Consider the following 18,735-nt stretch of genomic DNA (forward strand, 5'->3'; position numbering starts at 1 on the left):
AAAATATAATAATCACAAAACAAATTTATATAACAACAAAGTAATCGTGTATAAAATTTTGCCTAGTACTTTTGTAATTTTAATATGATGTTTGTAGATGTTTCTTGAAACTTTGTTCCGCTTGGTTTATGTCCTATTATATCGCAATGATTCATGAAAAAAATAATTACACCAAATATAAATTAATATATTGTAATTTCGCTCGTTTCGTATTTTTACGTCCACACTGTCATTTTTGCTTGTTTTTGCTTTATATGAATAAAATTTTAAGAACTTGTCAGGATACAATCAATTATAGTGGCATAAACCGAAATACAGGTCGTGGTGGCCTGGAGGTCAAAATGCCCGCCCCTCATACGTGAGGGCGCGGGTTCGAAATCTGGCAAGTATCAATGTGATCTTTTCCGAATCATATGTACTTTCTAAGAGTATTTAGACACCACTGACAAACGGTGAAGGAAAACATCGTGAGGAAACCTGGTCTTATAATTTCTAATTATAAGATTGAAATCGCCAACCCGTCTTGAGCAAGCGTGGCGATTAATGCTCTAGCCTTCTCCATGTGAGAAGAGACCTTTGCTTAGCAGTGGGCTTCGATAGGCTGATGATGATGATGAATCCGAAATATTAGTTTCATTTAAATGATTACTCGCGAGTCTCAGAGGTCCTCGATTATAAAATGTTGTTGGTAATTAGTGAAATGTTATATATTAAATATTTTTAAGTACGCCAGTTTTGAAATCCACAGCTATTCTATAGTAATCATATATTAATACCAACTTATCAGCAGGTTTCGTCAGATACACAAAATGCTTTTGAGAGCTTTTGTTTGACTGCATTCGCAAATTCGATTGCACTAAAGGCATATATAATTATATATTAATTAATAGAAATACTATTTTTGAAACCAATTTTAAATAAGTGATGACGCTTTTTGTTTTATATAGAAAGATTTTGATAATCACCTATTTTATATACAGGCTTAACCAACGTCATTTTGATCGTTATAACGGAGATGTAAATATAAATTACTGTAAGGTTAAACTGGAAGGATAAGGTTCACTGTTTTGTTTTTTAGCTTTTAAAGTCTAAGTTTCAAACATACCTCCGTGTAACTCGATTCATGCATTATAGATTTGCGAAGGACAATTTCAGTGGACGTTAGTATACGGAACCATTCTGACACGACTCCTATTGAAACTATGTTGGTTTGACATTACCGTTACACGACGTATAAGATTTATGAATGATAAAATTCATGCCGCTTTGAATGCGACAGATAAAAGCAAATGCCGATTTTTCATTAAATCATTTTTTTCTTTTTATGTATTATTAGAGCAGATTCTACTGGATTTGATGTAAGAACAATTGATAGTAAATACTTTTTAAAGTGTCACCGAATGACGATTATCTTTATTTCCCTCCAAAAATGACTAAATAAAAAATCTTTTATTACACTGTTGTCGATTCCCATAATTTTTTTTTCCTAATGTTTAAGTCAATTTTAAAAATAATTAAAAGTTTAAAGTTGTCTTCTTTCACACGTTTATTATGATAAAAAAATGTCGGCCATCTTTTAAAAAAAATCAACATATTAATAAATAAAATTATTCTTCAATAATAAATTCGACGAGAATGTGTTTGTTCATATCTACAATGCGATCAATTTCACATCAATATTCGATGTCAGTGACCGAAAAGTGTATATTTTTTCGCAGTTAGTATCGAAGTTCCATAAATAGTTATGTTCTTCCCGGATGCAAATTATCGGTTTTCGATAGACATGAATTAGACGCCTAATTTGTGAATGCATTATGTACGGTCTCCTCTATAGCTATCATTATTGGTAATTACGTCTATGCCTAATTTTCATCGGATGTAGCCTTTGTGGGCTTTAAGTGTAACTATGATGTGTGTTTTATATTTCTAACTCTGTGTATTGTTATTATTATTTTTTTGTCTTAACTATAAAGCGGGAACTGTTAAAAGTTGACATATAAATGTATATATACGAATAAAGTTTTTAATTGATGTTTCAGAGATTCAGACTGATCGTTCCGAACACGCTTATGCATCAGCTCAAGAATACAAAGAAGCCTTGGAGGCTATACGCAGAAACACAGGAGCCGTGAGTTCATTATAAAAATTATAGAGCCGTAGTCAAATTATGAGAATATAACTTAAAACTTGACAACATATTTCATTTCGATCAACGACAATGCATAAATTGATCGGAAATTATTTCAAAAACCTAAAAAAATTGCTGGAAGATTTATATAAACCACTGTTTGAAAATGATACACGAAAATGAATGACGCCATCATAGTAATGTAAGAAAAAACAAAGGTACTAAAAAGTTTTTATATGACACAAAATATATCTGTTAATAGGAACGCAGTAGACCGCAGCGTACTTTAGAAGAGACGAATAGATCGGAGGAAGATCTGGATGCACCAGATGAAGTGATACCAGAGCCCTGGGAACTGAATAATACTGCGAGAGCTGATATAGAGCTGTTGTTCTTTAATAGAGTGCCGAAGGTCGGCAGTCAGACCTTCATGGAATTACTAAGACGACTCGCTATAAAGAATCAGTTTGGTAAATATACGAGGACATTGAATTTATTTATATAAGATAGTCAATAAATCGAAGTATATTAATTTCATATATATATATATATATATATATATTCAGAACATTTAAATGAACCTAATATAAAACAAATTAAATTTAAATTTTAGAGCTTACAAACATTGTATGAAAGTTTTTTACAATAACGGAAATTGCAACGGTATATGAATATTCATACTGCAGTCACTTAATTAACATGGCCGCTAAGAAACAGACAGTAACAGAAGAATAAAAATATTCAATGTAGCTTTTCCAGTGACATTAGAATTAAAAAAATTTATTCAGTAAAATACAAACTTAACAAATGCAAAGTCGTAGAAACCTCATTTGGATGCAGATTCCAAATGCTCTTGATAACAGTCTCAAAACTCTATCTTATATATATATATACATATATATTTATATATATTCCCTTGTGAAATATTATTTGAATTACATATTATTCCCACTACGAGAGCAATAAATATATACCAAGAAACCTTTTACTTACATTTTCCATCGAAGACGTTAATTTAATAATAACCCTAGCAGGACTAAAGTGGATAAAGTACCCTCTACTAAGATTTACACAAACCAAACAAAGAAATCGCTTATTAACTCGAACTATTAACATTAGTAAGGGACGTCATTATATTTTCTATTTGAATGTTGGTACTATGGACACTCGTACCATACTGCCAATTTCAATAGAGTTCTATCCATGACTATTATGTTAGTCATATATTGCAGCAAAATATTTTTTTAATAATACAGTATAAATAAAATAATACTAAATTTATTGGATATGTACATACGTTATTTAAACGCAGAAAATCCTTGACGTATTTTGAATTATTTTACATCACTTTATCTAATTATAATCACAATATAAGGTTATGTTTAAGGAGGAGTGAATCAACTCATTTCAGTTAAGGCTTGAGACACGGCAGCCTCCATTTAAATCGATGCTTCCGTCATAAAACTAATAACGCATTAAGGTTCTGCAGTAATTAATCAATCTGAACATATAATTCTTGATTTTATTAGATTTATAGTTGAATGGAAGTTACAAGCTGTTTTCATTCAGGTTTCCACCGAGATTCTGTGCAGCGTGTCGAGACGATCCGCCTGGCTCCTGCTAACCAGCAAGTTCTAGCCAGTGTGGTGACGTCACACGCGCCGCCGGCCTCGTACATTAAACATGTCTGCTACACTAACTTTACCAGGTTAGCAAAACTGATTACTATACACTTCATATAAACCATACTTCTCATCTAATCCTCTTAATATCACAATATTAAACTTTATACAATATCATTGGAAGTAAATTATTTAAAAAAAAAACCCTGTTAATATACGAAAACGAATAGAATAAAAAAAAAAGGTGAGAAGTAAATAACGTATGTTACAAATTTCTTTGAATAATCAGAGTAGAAAAATATTGTGCTAGATACAAGTTGAGAGCTAGATGAACGCAGCATCGTTATCCGCTCTCTCTTTTGCAGATCGTAATACAGGACCACTCGGGCACATATAAAAAACGTAATTCGTAACATCCATCATAATGTTTACTCCGCAGGCTTTACAATAGTTCATTATACAAGTTTTTATGATACACGTGATTTATGACTTAAAAATAGTAATATAATTCGACTGTATTTTTAACTTTTTTTTATTTTTACTTCTTTATGCTACAATTAAATAAAGGAGTACCCTCCTTCTTCCCAGTTTTTTATTCTCGTTTTAGTTTTATTTTTTTCTTATATTTGAAACATGTTTGCAATAGGTGTTCAATGTTCATTAATACAATTAAAGCGTCCGTCTTTTCGCAAAATAATCTTGGAAACAGTGAAAATAATTCGAGTTAAGCTTTACCTGAATTAATTAATTATATGGAAAAGATTTAAATAAAAATCCATTACTAATAGATAAAAAAATAAGAAAGATTAAAAAAAAAGGCTATATTAACTTATGAGTAACGAACAATAAGAACGTAAATAACCGCTTGAAAAATTATGATTAGGAAATCAACGGGGTTGCCAGTAACGAAATATAAAACAGCAATATGCGAGTGCAGTCGCAAACATGTTTAAGTGCTCTATAAAATATATTAAGGCTATTGAACATCATGTTTATATGATGGCTTCTCATTAATAAGTATTAAATTTAATACAGCATCTTTACAAAAAATATATTGTAATAAATTCACTCATTAGCCATTATATTATAAAAGAACAGTCGTAATTAATGAAATGAAATAACTAGTGAAATGAGAATTAAATATTTTCATGATACAGTTTGTTATACCTACATGTGGTTGAATAAATTATTAACACAGAGAGCTTTTTTTTGTAAATGGAAATGTACAAGACCTGCCTTTAATTTCAAAAACTTTAATACATCGATTACACTATATAATATTTTCTTTGAAAGAAAAATGTAACTCCAATTACGTATGTCCTAAAAAATCTAATATTTGTATTGTGCGTGCTCTATATATTATGTTATTTTTAATTTTATAAATAAATAAAATATCAAAAATCAATAACTCACCTTTCACCAGATTCGGTTATCCTTCTCCGATATACGTGAACGTAGTTCGTGATCCCGTAGAACGCGTCATCTCGTGGTACTACTACGTGCGCGCCCCCTGGTACTACGTGGAAAGGAAACAAGCCTTCCCTGACCTTCCACTACCGGATCCAGCGTGGTTAAAGAAGGTATTTAATATTCATTCATAATATTCCTTCCATAGAAAACTATCTAACTACTAACTAACTACTACTACTAACTAAGACTATACTATCTGACATTATCAGTCAGATTTGAATTTTTCTTGTACAAGTTAGTCATATCCAATGAGGTAATCTATAGATTACGTAATTCAGAACTAATTGTAAGTTTCATTTATTTTTTCATAATCATGAAATTTATAAAAAGCGTAAAAATTCCCGAACGAATAATAATAATTAATTCATTTATATGTTTGTATGAACACGGTACTCCAAGTCGTGACGGAATTTTCTAGATTTCTTAGAATATCGCTAGATCAAAGAACATTCGTAAACTCGGCCACCTACCTGTAACCGAAATACACCTAATTTTTTTACAAATTTCCTAAACATCGTATGCCTTGAATTGGCAGATAATAAGACATTATAAATAAATTATTACCAATATAATGCTTGTTATTTCTCCCACGCTGCGAAGCTCGCTGTCACAATGAACAATCCATTGATAATAGACGAATGATCTATCACGTACTAAAGAAAATTTTACACTCGACATTGCACCTATATTTTTATAAATCGGAGTTCCTTACACTTAATTCGCTAAACTGATACATTTAAACTCCTACGAAGGAGAAAAAATTATAATTTTAATAATAACAACACTAATAATGTTATGGAGAATATTGTATTTAATTTCTCTTTGATAGAAACGACATTTCATTGAACGAATACGAGCTTTTATTATAAGTTTTATACTAAAAAATAAATATATCAAACAATATTCTCATTAAACGTAACCGATGTTTTATAAAAAAAAAAATATCAAAACTCACCCGAGAACATAAAACCCAATCATAAAATAGGAGCATACGAATGTACCATTAAAAAAAAAAAATCATACATTTATTGTTATATCGAGAAAGTAATAACATGTGTTTTAATAAAAAAACGAGTACATGAGAATTAATAATACAGTATAAATAATAGCCCCACCTTTTTACCGACTCGAGTACAGCGACCCTTAGCGTTCGGTTTTTTTTTATCTTATAAAAAACCCGGGAGGATATTTTAATTTTCAACGACAAATTGGTTTTATTGAACGCATAATGCCAGAAAAAAAATGGCGATCACAGCCGATCAAGTCGCGGCGAGTCCTTTTTATGCTATGTAATTAATTTTTTAATTGGCATTACATAATGGCGTGTCACTTTGTATTTTGCAATAAAATACTGTCATTTACAAGGACGTTTAAGATTGTATACATTAACACGTAAATGAAAAAAGAGGAATCGATAACTATGACGTCATAGTTTTGTATATGCATAAAAGAGATTAATTTTCTAACACACTTAAAAATATTCCCCATAACAATGATGACTGATGAGTATGAGGCCTTAATCTGTGCGTATGATTTTGGCAAAAAAATAAAAAAACATTTTTTCCTATTAATTATTCCGCTTTTGCCGAACAAAGTGTTCATATCAACTTTTTAAATGGACTTATACAAAAAATAAATTAGTTTTGATCGAACAAAAACTGTGTTGTACTAATTAGGGCTTAAAAAGTCCACTCATAGTCTACGACTGTGCGGGGGTAATGTCCTGCCGTAAGAGCAACTCTAAAAGACATGCCCATTTATAAATAAAATGAGACGTATGTATTAACATGTAAAAAATATATTAATTTTTTGTCTTATAAACTAATGGAATCCATATATTTTTTATAATAATTATAGTTAAAAGAAAAGTATTTTTTGAATTGCTCTCCTTTGAAGGTAAATTATCAATTTAAGTCTTATTTTATTTATAAATCTAAATATTGCATGTGCATTATATGTTTAGCATTATAAATATCTTTGATATTCATCATTTATTCGAATATTTTTTAATAAATAGGAAAAAATCTTTTTAAACTAGTTATATCCGCGTAATTTAATTCTGATTTTAATGTTCGTAATTCAGTTACACTTGCTCCAGGAGATTTGTATTAACCACGCACAATTTGTACATTCCGATAACCTGTTTCTGAGCTAGAAATGTACACTCACGATACATACCTACATACATACATTGAGGACAAGCCTTCTTTTTTGCGTCAACACAATAATTTAAAAACATTGCAAATGTAATATCAATCCAATAGGTATTCGGATATCGATGGATTTTTAATAATTTCAGGATACAAAAATTAAAAAAAAAAATTGTTCACAATATGGTTCACAAGAATCGTCTTATAATTTTAACAGTTAAATTGTTATGAGTCTTAAGAAACTGAACTACTTCCTGCTAGATAATTTATTATGAGACGTTCAGCTTCTGACATAATTTTAATAGGAAACTCAAAGATGCTTGACAAATTATTAAACTAAAAGATGTTTTAATATAAATAAAAGAGATTTTACATAATATTTAAAAAAAATTATATATAATATTAACAAAAAATTTTACATTATATATACTTATTTAATGAACATAATATTGCGACGATCTCTCGTGTCGTAAAACTCAACATTATTTTTCTATCACTGGCTTCCAAGCTCTGAATGTCGCTCATCCTCGGCTTGCAAACAAAGAAACAAAGGTTCGATCGTAGCTTTAAATCTACTAACCCAATTACATTACAATGTACTATAATGAAGCGAACAAAACAAATTGAATGATTTATTTGACCCAAACACGCTCACTTAACGTTAAATTAAACTTGCCTCATTTTTTAAGTTTGCGTGTGAGTAATTTTTTGTTTATAGTAAGAGTAAACCAATTATATCCCACGTTAGTGTAAACTGTAACTGATTTAGGGGACTTATCTCGTATTAGATTAGATAGATTCATTCAGTTGTCTTATCTTTCGCATTAACTTAAATACTGACGGTTTCATAAGTAGTTATGATACTCTTCCTTTTTTCATTTAATTTGACGTTAGCAGCTCATGCTAACCACAATCTGAATAACAGTTAAACTACCTTCAGCATTTTAACGATAATTTTAACGTGTCTCATTCATAAATCGTCCGCGTTCTAAAAATACAAGTTATACTACGAATAAAAAATCATAAGTATTGGCGTTTACAGCATATACTCGTATGTGTCTCGTACTTGAAACAACATTAATATATCGATAGATCAAGTAATTTGTTACAACTCTAAATGTTTTAATGGATTTTAATATTAATGAATACATAACATTCCACTGTATTGATCAATAAGGAATTTAAAACATAACAAACTAATAATATCTTGCAGGACTTTGAGACGTGCGTGTTAAGCGGCGATCGCGAGTGTCGCTATTTGGAGGGCGAGACTCACGAGGGTATTGGAGACCACAGGAGACAGACGCTGTTCTTCTGCGGACACGAACCACAGTGCACGTAAGTCTTATGTTATTATAGAATAATATTAAGAAAATATACGTATTACGATATGAAAAAAATTAAAAAAAAAGTTATTATAAGTAATAATTTAAATCCAGAAATGCTTTACTCCATATTAAATTAGATTAAATAGATTAGATACTAATTAATTAATTATTAATTATTAGATTAGATACTAAATGAAATAATTTTGTAATTGTAACACTATCACCGTAATATGCGTTATCATATTGCGTTTCAGTTCGCAGTAAATCTAGCCGAATGTTATCTAAGTGCGGTAGTAAATCTAAAGTGCTAACACGTTGATGTTGTCATATAAATCTCGTATAAGATTTACGACTGGTCATTCCACGTAGCCACCGATCGCCGTCTTCTCTCTCGTTACAAGTAATTGTTGACACGGGCTTGCTTTATCGTCAATGATTGCTTCATGAATTGTAGATAAGGCATTATCTAAAGCTCAACAAACTAATAGGTTGTATGGGGTTTTATATCTTCGTTTTTTATCCCATGCTAATTGAGAGGTTTATTCACTAACAGCCTTGTAGTGTTTCAAGAAAAAAAATCTTTTTTTATTTATCTACCTACAAAGATACTTAAAGGTAATTTGAATAAAACTAGTGTTATTCGGATTTACTACGCGGATTTTATTATTTAAAAACTACATAATCCCACCTCCTCTGCCCTCTTCTCGTCTGCCCGTGATCACGGTTGCTGCAAACCGAAACGTCGGGATTATGTAGTTTTTAAATAATAAAATCCACGTAGTAAATCCGAATAACACTAGTTTCATTTAAATGAATACTCGCGAAAATCTTAGATCTCATTAGGTAATTTGAATGTAGAAATCAAAAAAGAAAAATTATTTTGTGCCCATAGTTCCATACAATAATATTTATTTTTTTAACAGGCAACATTGACACATAGTTCAAATAGCTGAAAAATATTTTGTTATTTTAAAGCCAGTAATTACTCGTACACTTATTACTCCCTTTCAATGATCGAACAAAAAAAAACAAAATCTCCTTTATTTATACTGCTCTCAAATTAAATTTATTTATCATTAATAATTTTTTTTTATCAAAAACATTTTTTTTTAATTGTAATAAATACAAGTCTTTGCATTTTCGCTAACATATAATTTAAAATCATGTTCAATAGTGTCACAATTAATCTTTTCAATAGTTTTATAAAGTTTATATAGCCAATCATGTATACTTACCACCTTATGTCTTGTCACAGGCCATTCAACAGTGTGGAGGCGCTACAACGAGCTAAGCGAGTTGTCGAACAGCAGTACGCTGTGGTTGGAGTGCTGGAAGACCTGAATTCAACGCTGCTGGCCTTCGAGAGATACATACCCAGGTTCTTTACGGGCGCACTCAAAATGTACTGGGGTACGTAATAAAACAATTGATTGTATTATGTGAGTGTAGAAGTAGAAGAAAGTAAAGTACAAGTTCTTTCTAGACCTATATCAAATGAAAAATAATGTATTGTGTAATGTAAGAACCATATTTTGAAATAAGCATATATAGTTTTCCATTTAAACTCAAACTTATTGCGTCACATCCAAATTCAGGAAGAGATGAAACCTTCGTACATTAAATAGGTATATTGAAAACTATCAAAAATAAAAATATGTGTATTTATAAAAAGTATAGAAATCAGAAATATTTTTCGGTTTTTTTATTTTATTATATATGTATATTTAAATACAAATTAAGCGCTTAAATAATATCAATCACATTTAAAGGATCTCGTAAAAGGTTCGTTTCTGGAATAGAATGTAAAGTCTAAACAGAATATATATCTTTACGTAATCATTGCTATTTATATTGCAGAGGAGCTGAACACATTCAACAGAATAAATAGGAACCACTTCAAACTACCCGTCTCCGAGGCTGTTAAGCAAATCGTCCGAGCAAACTTCACCAGAGAAATTGAATTCTACGAGTTCTGCAAACAGAGACTTCACTTACAACTGAAGGCGCTCAGAGATCCATCGATCATACTTCCAACACACAAACAAACCCAATCAACACACTTATATAACAATATGGTATAGTAATAAAGACTGTTGTAACATAGAGAAATATTAAGAAATCATATTGAAATTTAAAAAAAAATGTGTTCAATTTCTGTCAAAAAATAATACGTAGAATATAAAAATTACTATTTCAATAGTCACAGATTAAAATAAATTCCCACATGTATTCAACCGCCTTTAAATTATATATTTATACTCTGTGCAAATAAATTGTGATGTTTTACAACGTTGCGTGTATGCCGCTTGGAACGGTTCTCGCATCAATTACTATGTCATTTGTTTTTAGCGTTATATTTATTAACGGTCTGTACAGACGTGAAATACATGGTTTTAATGGCCGCGTATAATGACACATGCTAATATATTTGAGGTCAACGAAGTAAATTCTTTAATTAGTTTAATATAATATATTAAAAGTTGAATAAGATCTGATGAAATATTCAAAATTACTAGTTACTTTTTTAATGTACATTACTTATTAAATTATTAGCTTATTAGTTATAAGTATATTATAAATGTTATGTAGAAAAACGTCTTCTATTATATTTTTATTATTTATAGGCTGTTCCTTTTGTATAATATTTTTTCCTCATCCTAGGGTAAATGATTCCGGCGCTAATCGCTAATAGTAATTTACAATATCATCTGATAAATGTGATATGAATAGATGTAAAATTAATAAATTATATAAAAAACATATTAAAGTAAAACTGCTTTTTATTTTCACAATCGTAAATATATGTAGCAATACCGAAAAATAACTTTCGTATTAAGCAAAAATCTCACTTACTCTCTCTGTCATTAGACATTTAAACCGTGTGCTATGTGGAATCTGCTCCCGCTCTAGTGATGTGTTGAAAAATACTTCGCCTCTTTCCGATTACTGTCCAGAAGTATTGGGGAAAACACAATGTTTTTTTTTTGGGAAAAATATAAGACCAGCTAGCAACAAGAAAAGTAGCATAGCATAGCTATCAAACATAAATATTCACGTACTTTTGTATGTAAGGACTTAGGTGGGATGACATCCGAAATTCCTTTGTATTTAAAATCATTTCTTCACAAAATATCTTTCAGTTTAGTAATAGTAGGTAAAATATTGAAACAATGACACTGTTTACGAAATACGTGGATTTAGTATGGATAGGAATATACGAGTAGAGACAAGTGTTGGACAAATTGGACAAATCTGGTTTGGTCTTGCAGTCTTGCAAAAATGCAAGAACAAAACCAAGACCAAGACCAAGACTGACTGTGCAAGATTAAAGTAAGAAAAGACCAAGCCTGCAAGACTCTTGCGCTTGCAGTTAAGACTGCAAGTCGTTTCATGGAGTTAGTACAGGAGTTCCGGGTACGCTTAGGGACTCTATGAGATAAAAAGTACATAATTTTTGTGGAAAATTGGACTTACGCGAATTACGAACACTAGGTACCATAAAGAAACGTACATAGCGAATGAAAATATCCATTAAAAGAAAAAAGAATGCATGCCTAGTTTAGACCATCGGCATTGTGTGTGATAGTGAGCGGTGCCTTGTCGGCATCAACAAAAGTCAGGTACTGAGCTCTCATAGAAATTGCGAATACAAACAATCGTCACACGCCGCGCCGTACGAACAATATTTGACACCCTTTGATAGCCGCCACAGAGGACAAGTGTTACAAAGTAATCGAATAATATAAAAAGCGTGCAATAAGATTTATGTACTGTTTAGGAGCAGGTATATAATAATATATGAGAGAACTGTTTCAATAAATAAACTGATATATTGACTGTTGTATCACAATATATTTTTGCAAATATTCATTTACATGTAAAATACAGTCAAGTTAATGTCATTATTTTGTTTTCTACATGTTCAAACCATGTTTTAGTACTTTGAAAATTATTAAATGAAAACGGTTATCAAGAAACAGACTGACTTCCGCGGGACACAGTTGATAGCTCAGCTGGTTGGTTTTAGAGCATCGGCACTGATGACTTAGGTCGTGGGTTCAAACCCCAACCGGTATCAGTTGATTTTTTGAATTTCTCATAAAATGTTTAGACAATTATTAATTGGGTTATCTTTATCACGCCTTTATTCATTCAAGCTCAAAATGTACCTACTCTGTTGTGTTGTTCTAATGTCTAAAGTAACGTTTAATAAATAGCGACAGGGTTATAGTTAATTGCAAGATTTGCAAGACTCTTGCTGCAAGAACAAGACCAAGACCAAAACTGGAAGTGCAATACCAAGACCATGACCATGACCAGGTGTATAAACGCAAGACCAAGAACAAGCCTGCCCAAGTCTCGTCTTGTTCTTGCATTTGGGCAACACTAGGAGAGACCCATGATAAATGACCTCTAATTCATTGTCCACCACTAATGAATAAAAATTACAATTTTTCAGATAAATCAACTAATTATAAGACACAATATTAAGATGAAGCAAAACAAAATATATAGCTTTTATAAAATAAAAAATACAGTTACACTTATCATCAATTTTCATCATCACAGCATTTATCTCATCTAATTTATAAAGTTATGAAAATTTCTCATAGTTTATACACATTATAGCTGTTTCAAACTATTAACTCATATTTTTTCAATATTTCGAATATTTTTCTTAAATAAGGTTTTTTGTTTACATATTTCTAATATTTTCATCGGAACGTTTCTTGTTAAATAAATAAGATTGTTTTAATAAAACATCAAGTATAAAATATTATGCAAATTTATTCGTAAATTTATTGCTAAAACAGGAGTCAAAGTAACAAACGTAGATACAGAACATTGCTTCTCCAAATAACATAGCAATATATGGCCACATTAAAAGTTCAGGTACAAATAAAGAATAATAAATATTGATTTTAATATTGATATCTAACAATAAGTATAATAATAATTTAATTTTATAATCTCAAATAGTTAAAATATAGATCGTAGGATACATTTTTTGTCATGTTGTTCGTAAAAAAATATAAAGGTTGTTAGTTATAGATCGATAACATTATATAAAAATATATATATTTAAAAGTGTGTATCAACTGTAACTATAACTTGTAATCCAAATATTATTTAAACAGCTCCAAAACATCATTACATCTAATAAAATTAACTCGATATAAATTTCATTTCTCAATATAACATTCTATCATACACATAGTTAAAGTGAATGAATCGATTTAACTACGTGAAAAATTTTTTATATAATATTAATAGGCATTATTTGAATATGTAAAATAATATCATTCAGAATTTACCTCTCGATATATACAAAGGAACAATAGTGGCAGGTAACGCCTGACCATAGATAACAATCACTCCTCAGGACCGATTTATTGCTTTTTATTGTCCACAGGGACTAGAATTATTCTATCGTATTAAAAATTTAATAAGTCGTTATATCAAATGGCACGCGGACGAATCACTACGAAACTCGTCTTTTTTTTTTAAATTCTAAATTCTACTCGCATATCACAAATGTTCTAATTGAAGCCTCGTATTGTTATTTCCACCAATTGGCGCAGTCCCATAACCTTACGGACACAGAATTGTTCCTATTTGAGGACATTCCTCGATGATACAATGTGAGACCTGCCGGCTCCTCACTTTCGATCGATCGTTACCATCGCTTAGAAACCTTCATCTTTCTTAGATGGCACTCAGTAGAAGGATGGGTGCCAGTCAACAGTCGGATGTAGCGTCATCGGCGATGATGTAGCATGGATATTACCCAGAGCCAAGCAATCGAAGCAGTAGTTAGCTCCGCTATTGTTGTCCCAAAACTGTTGCCCCTTACATTGGAATCTGACGGCGATTTCTAACCTTTGGCCCGATGAAATACAAGGTGCGTATAACGTGAATTGGAAGCGGTCCGAGTATCCGTCGCACGAGCCCTGTACGTAGTTCGCCTGTAAATCCGTGTAGGTCTTCCAACGATTCATTGTGTAGCGTATGTGTACAGTTTTGTGAAAATCTAAATTACGTACTCGAACCGAGCCACAAATTGTTACATGGACGCCATCACATACACGTGAACTCTCTAAGCACACGTTTTGCCTTTCTAGTTTTTCCGTTACATCGCGAGGAACTTGGAATAAAGGAACTAACGTCAATGCCCCTAGACGGGGCGGTGGTCTCGTGGGAGGGGAATTTTGTACATCACAACCAGTGAGATCATCGTAAGCGGATTTTGGTATTACCGGTATTTCATCCATGAAGGTCTTCACGTCCGCCAGATCGAGTCCAAGCACGTCAGCAAATCGAACAATTTTTTTACGTCCGGGAGTACCGGGCGGCGTTTTCCCAGTTTTTAATGATGAACATCTCCGTACTCGCTGCGGTCGATCATCTTCACCATCGTCCTCTGATTTAGATTCTGCATCGAGTGAACTGGAATCATTTTCTTGAACTGACAATGAATCGTTCTCGTTGAGAGCTTCACTGGTAACCGTTTCAGTCAAGCCATTATTTAAAATTGTTTCCGCTTCAGTTTTATCGACAGTCTGACACTCCGAAATTGCTAAAGAAACTTCCACACTATATTCAGGAACATTTCCTTTTTGCAAATTTTCGGTATCTGTAATTGAAAATGCATCGGTAGCATCCACTAAGTTATTTTGTGAGAGGGTATCATCCTGTGTAACGTCGTCTGTTCCTTCAGAGGGATCGCTCTTAGCCGATTCGAATTCTGAGTCGCTGTCGTTTGAATTAAACTGTGAAAATAGTCGTTCTGTGTCGTAAGGCCTCAAAGGTTGTGCGCAATCAACCTCATCGAAACTGTTCTGCCGAGCACAGCCTTCAAAAGTGATAGGAGAATAGAGTGGTTTATCGATATGTCCGTTTTCTTTGGACGATGGTTGGAAGTTTATTGGAGATTCCGTATAAAATGCTGTTGAAAATTTAAATCCATTAACCCCCTTATCGGGCTGCTTGAGCATCGATTTGGTTTGCTCCTTATGTTCTGGATCTGAGTCTACATCATAAAAAGGCGGATCCTTATCTTCGTTGTGTTTGTCCGGGAACTGAACGTATTCATCAACAGGACTAGACGGACTTTCACACTCGAGCTCGAAGTCGTAGAAGGTGTCAATGTCACGTGAGTGGTTCGAGTTGGTAGGCCTGTGTGCGCTGTCCCTGGCCAGCCAGCTGTTTTCCAATTCACCGTCATGTGATGCTCCCAAATTACGCAGTCTTGAATGCAAGTCGCGCGCGAACGCTGCGGCTCTCCCGCGACAGGACATCGGCAGCAGTGACGTCAAACCGCACTGTGACCCCGCGCAATCTCCACTCATCTGCGTCTGGAATTTGATAAAAATCTATTAATGAAAACAGTCTCGAATTTTAGTTTAAATTACACGACTTTGTTGGACGGAAAAAACTCTGTGATATGGAGAACGTCACATTAAACCAGCCCATATTAAAGCACTTTTGAATGTACAGCTCCAATGCACGTATCGCAGTTTTAAGACTGACGGCAGAACTTATGATCCACCGCTTTAATTAGTAACGAAAAACTAATGAAATCACCACAACAAATGCGTTCTCTAGTAATGAAAATTGTTTATATATTAAAAACTTTTGCATGGCCTAATTTATTATCACGAAACATAGAAAGTATTAATAGTGAGTGTCATGACACGACATCTGAATGTTAAATGTGAACGACCTTGATAAGGCCTCAAGTGTGCCACCTTCTCGCGATTGATACTCCACGAACATGCATCTCACATACTGGGACATATAGAACATTTAATATAAGATTATCTTAGTCATTTGTAAAAAAAATGTTAATAATATTTATTTCCAAATGATAAAGTATATATTTTTTAACATTCCAGTTGTTATTATCAATTCATAAACATCATATTTTTGTACACTTATATGTGATATCTAAAGATAAGTGTTCACGTGTAATGTATTGTTTAATTCACATGCTATCAATTTTCTTAGCACAAGTGTAAATCGTTTGTTCTGAACGTTTCTATTTGCTTCTTTTGTTACACTGTAGATACTCAGACTTATGGCTGGATGTGGCTTATCGCTAAATTTTAAACAGAACTAATATAGAGCTCAAAACATCACGTTTATTATACGAATGTAATATAAGCTGGTCGACATCGAGCCGTTGTCGTTTACAAACGAATGAATTAAACGTGCAGTACAATGGCTTTTGCGTTCAGTTTTTCACTTTCAAATGTAAATGACCTCATTGTTTACGATTCCTTCCACTGAAACAATTACAGAGACCATGACCTTACTAACATATTCAGATTGGATAAAATCAAGTTCAATTACTCAACATAGCAACAATAGAATTGTATTGTGTTAGTCGATGGAAGGGAATCGATTTCTCTGGTTCAATCGATTTTAGTTGCTCGAGATGTTATATATTCTGACTATGACAAACTTTTTTTCATACAAAACCAATTTGGCTGTTATTTTTCATCTGATTAGAATTATTATCTCATACCTATTGCTTACTTATAGTAAAAAATTCTCTAAACTTCGACTACTTTCGAGTTAGCAATAATGTTATTTAAAAGGAATGGATGGTAGTTTAAAAAAATATAAATCATAAGTCAGAAATGACACCGGTTTTGAAAACCCTATATGAATGTCAAAAATAAACAAAATAATTTCTTTTTTAATTCCATTGGTGGTTTTCATTAGCAGAGATTTACATTTATCGTCCTGGCAGTTGATATTGTTAATTGTAATTATTTGTATAGTATATAAAAATAGTGAACTAATTCAATTCCTTCAAACCATTTTCCAATTGGTTTTTATTAAAATGATGGAAACAAAACCACTGACTGGTAATACGTCTGTAAACGCGTCTAAAACATACCAAAATCGTCACTAATTAAAGCGTATTGTTCAAACGACGCAATTGTTAATTTCAAAGACATTTTCATTTCATACAAAACCGGACATTTAAATGGGGCAACTATAAATTAAATGCAATCTGCCCACGGTCGTTTCACGCCATGTGCCAAAAGACGGCTGCCAAAAGTTTTTACGTCACGCAAATAACTGAGTCTAATGCCTGATGTGATCTATACTTCCTGCGGATATAGACTCAATGATACAGATGAAGATGATAATAATAATATATTATAAGTTATAATTGAGGACAAATTATCATAAATCTAAGAAAAAATATTACACGATCAAGCAATGACGTGTTATTTTGTCTTGTCAAAATTAATTTCATACGTTCAGGAACTGTCAATAAATAAATAATTTATTTGGAAATCCCATTCATATTAAAGTAAAACCACAAATTAATAGTCATTGTTTTAAATGAATTGAGAATAGTGTCTATTATGTTTTTGTTTTATACAGTAAATCAGTACTTTATTAATTGTAATGTTGAAACAAAATATTATAATATTACAGATTATAGTATGGATAAACACTACTAAATATTTTTTTCTATATAACATCTATAAAAAGAACAATCAAAGCGATGGAATAACTAATAGTAATATTTATAATAATATAAAACTGAAATGTATCGAGAAATCGAAGGAAGTATTACTTTCGAAGACTTTTTACATCAGCTTAATGAATTAACATAAATATACAAAACAGGAAATGCAGACTGCATTCCTGAACGGGACAGGATTTCAACGCTAATACGGTAGTGAGTTTTTTCTATACGACAACAATACGAATATCTATAAAGAATACTTGGATGACATTGGAAAAAAAAACAAAATTACTTTCATAAATTTTCCTTCGAATCACTATTTTTGTTTTCATAAATCGTCTTAATTTTATGTAGAGAGTAAATTGTAGTATGAATTAAAATATCATATTGACTCGGCGCCCTTTTTATTATTATTTGACTGCAAAAAAAAAAAAAATTATAAAAATTCAGACAGCCTAAGTTAACTGCTGCACTATAAGAAGTACAGTATATGTATAAATTTTCATTCATATGAAATATTTTTTTTTCTTATGATGAGGATCAACAA

At 31.7% G+C, this 18,735-nt stretch overlaps 2 protein-coding genes across 6 annotated transcripts in view; one reads left to right on the forward strand and one right to left on the reverse strand.

The window, feature by feature from the left end:
* LOC116772562 (heparan sulfate 2-O-sulfotransferase pipe) overlaps positions 1-10,928 on the forward strand; it is a 39,116-nt gene extending 28,188 nt beyond the window's left edge. For all 3 annotated transcript variants that reach the window (XM_032664789.2, XM_061522190.1, XM_032664790.2), the window contains 7 exons: positions 2,040-2,128; positions 2,391-2,598; positions 3,698-3,836; positions 5,174-5,330; positions 8,584-8,708; positions 9,954-10,108; positions 10,556-10,928. In XM_032664789.2, the coding sequence (XP_032520680.1) occupies positions 2,040-2,128; positions 2,391-2,598; positions 3,698-3,836; positions 5,174-5,330; positions 8,584-8,708; positions 9,954-10,108; positions 10,556-10,779 (1,097 nt within the window). In that variant the 3' untranslated portion in view covers positions 10,780-10,928. The remainder of the gene's footprint in view (positions 1-2,039; positions 2,129-2,390; positions 2,599-3,697; positions 3,837-5,173; positions 5,331-8,583; positions 8,709-9,953; positions 10,109-10,555) is intronic.
* A 2,540-nt stretch (positions 10,929-13,468) lies between these two features.
* LOC116772333 (glycogen-binding subunit 76A) overlaps positions 13,469-18,735 on the reverse strand; it is a 30,300-nt gene continuing 25,033 nt past the window's right edge. For all 3 annotated transcript variants that reach the window (XM_032664484.2, XM_032664483.2, XM_032664482.2), the window contains exon 2: positions 13,469-16,053. In XM_032664484.2, the coding sequence (XP_032520375.2) occupies positions 14,416-16,047 (1,632 nt within the window). In that variant the 5' untranslated portion in view covers positions 16,048-16,053 and the 3' untranslated portion in view covers positions 13,469-14,415. The remainder of the gene's footprint in view (positions 16,054-18,735) is intronic.

This window comes from Danaus plexippus, chromosome 12, assembly GCF_018135715.1.
Source record: "Danaus plexippus chromosome 12, MEX_DaPlex, whole genome shotgun sequence".
NCBI lineage: Eukaryota > Metazoa > Arthropoda > Insecta > Lepidoptera > Nymphalidae > Danaus > Danaus plexippus.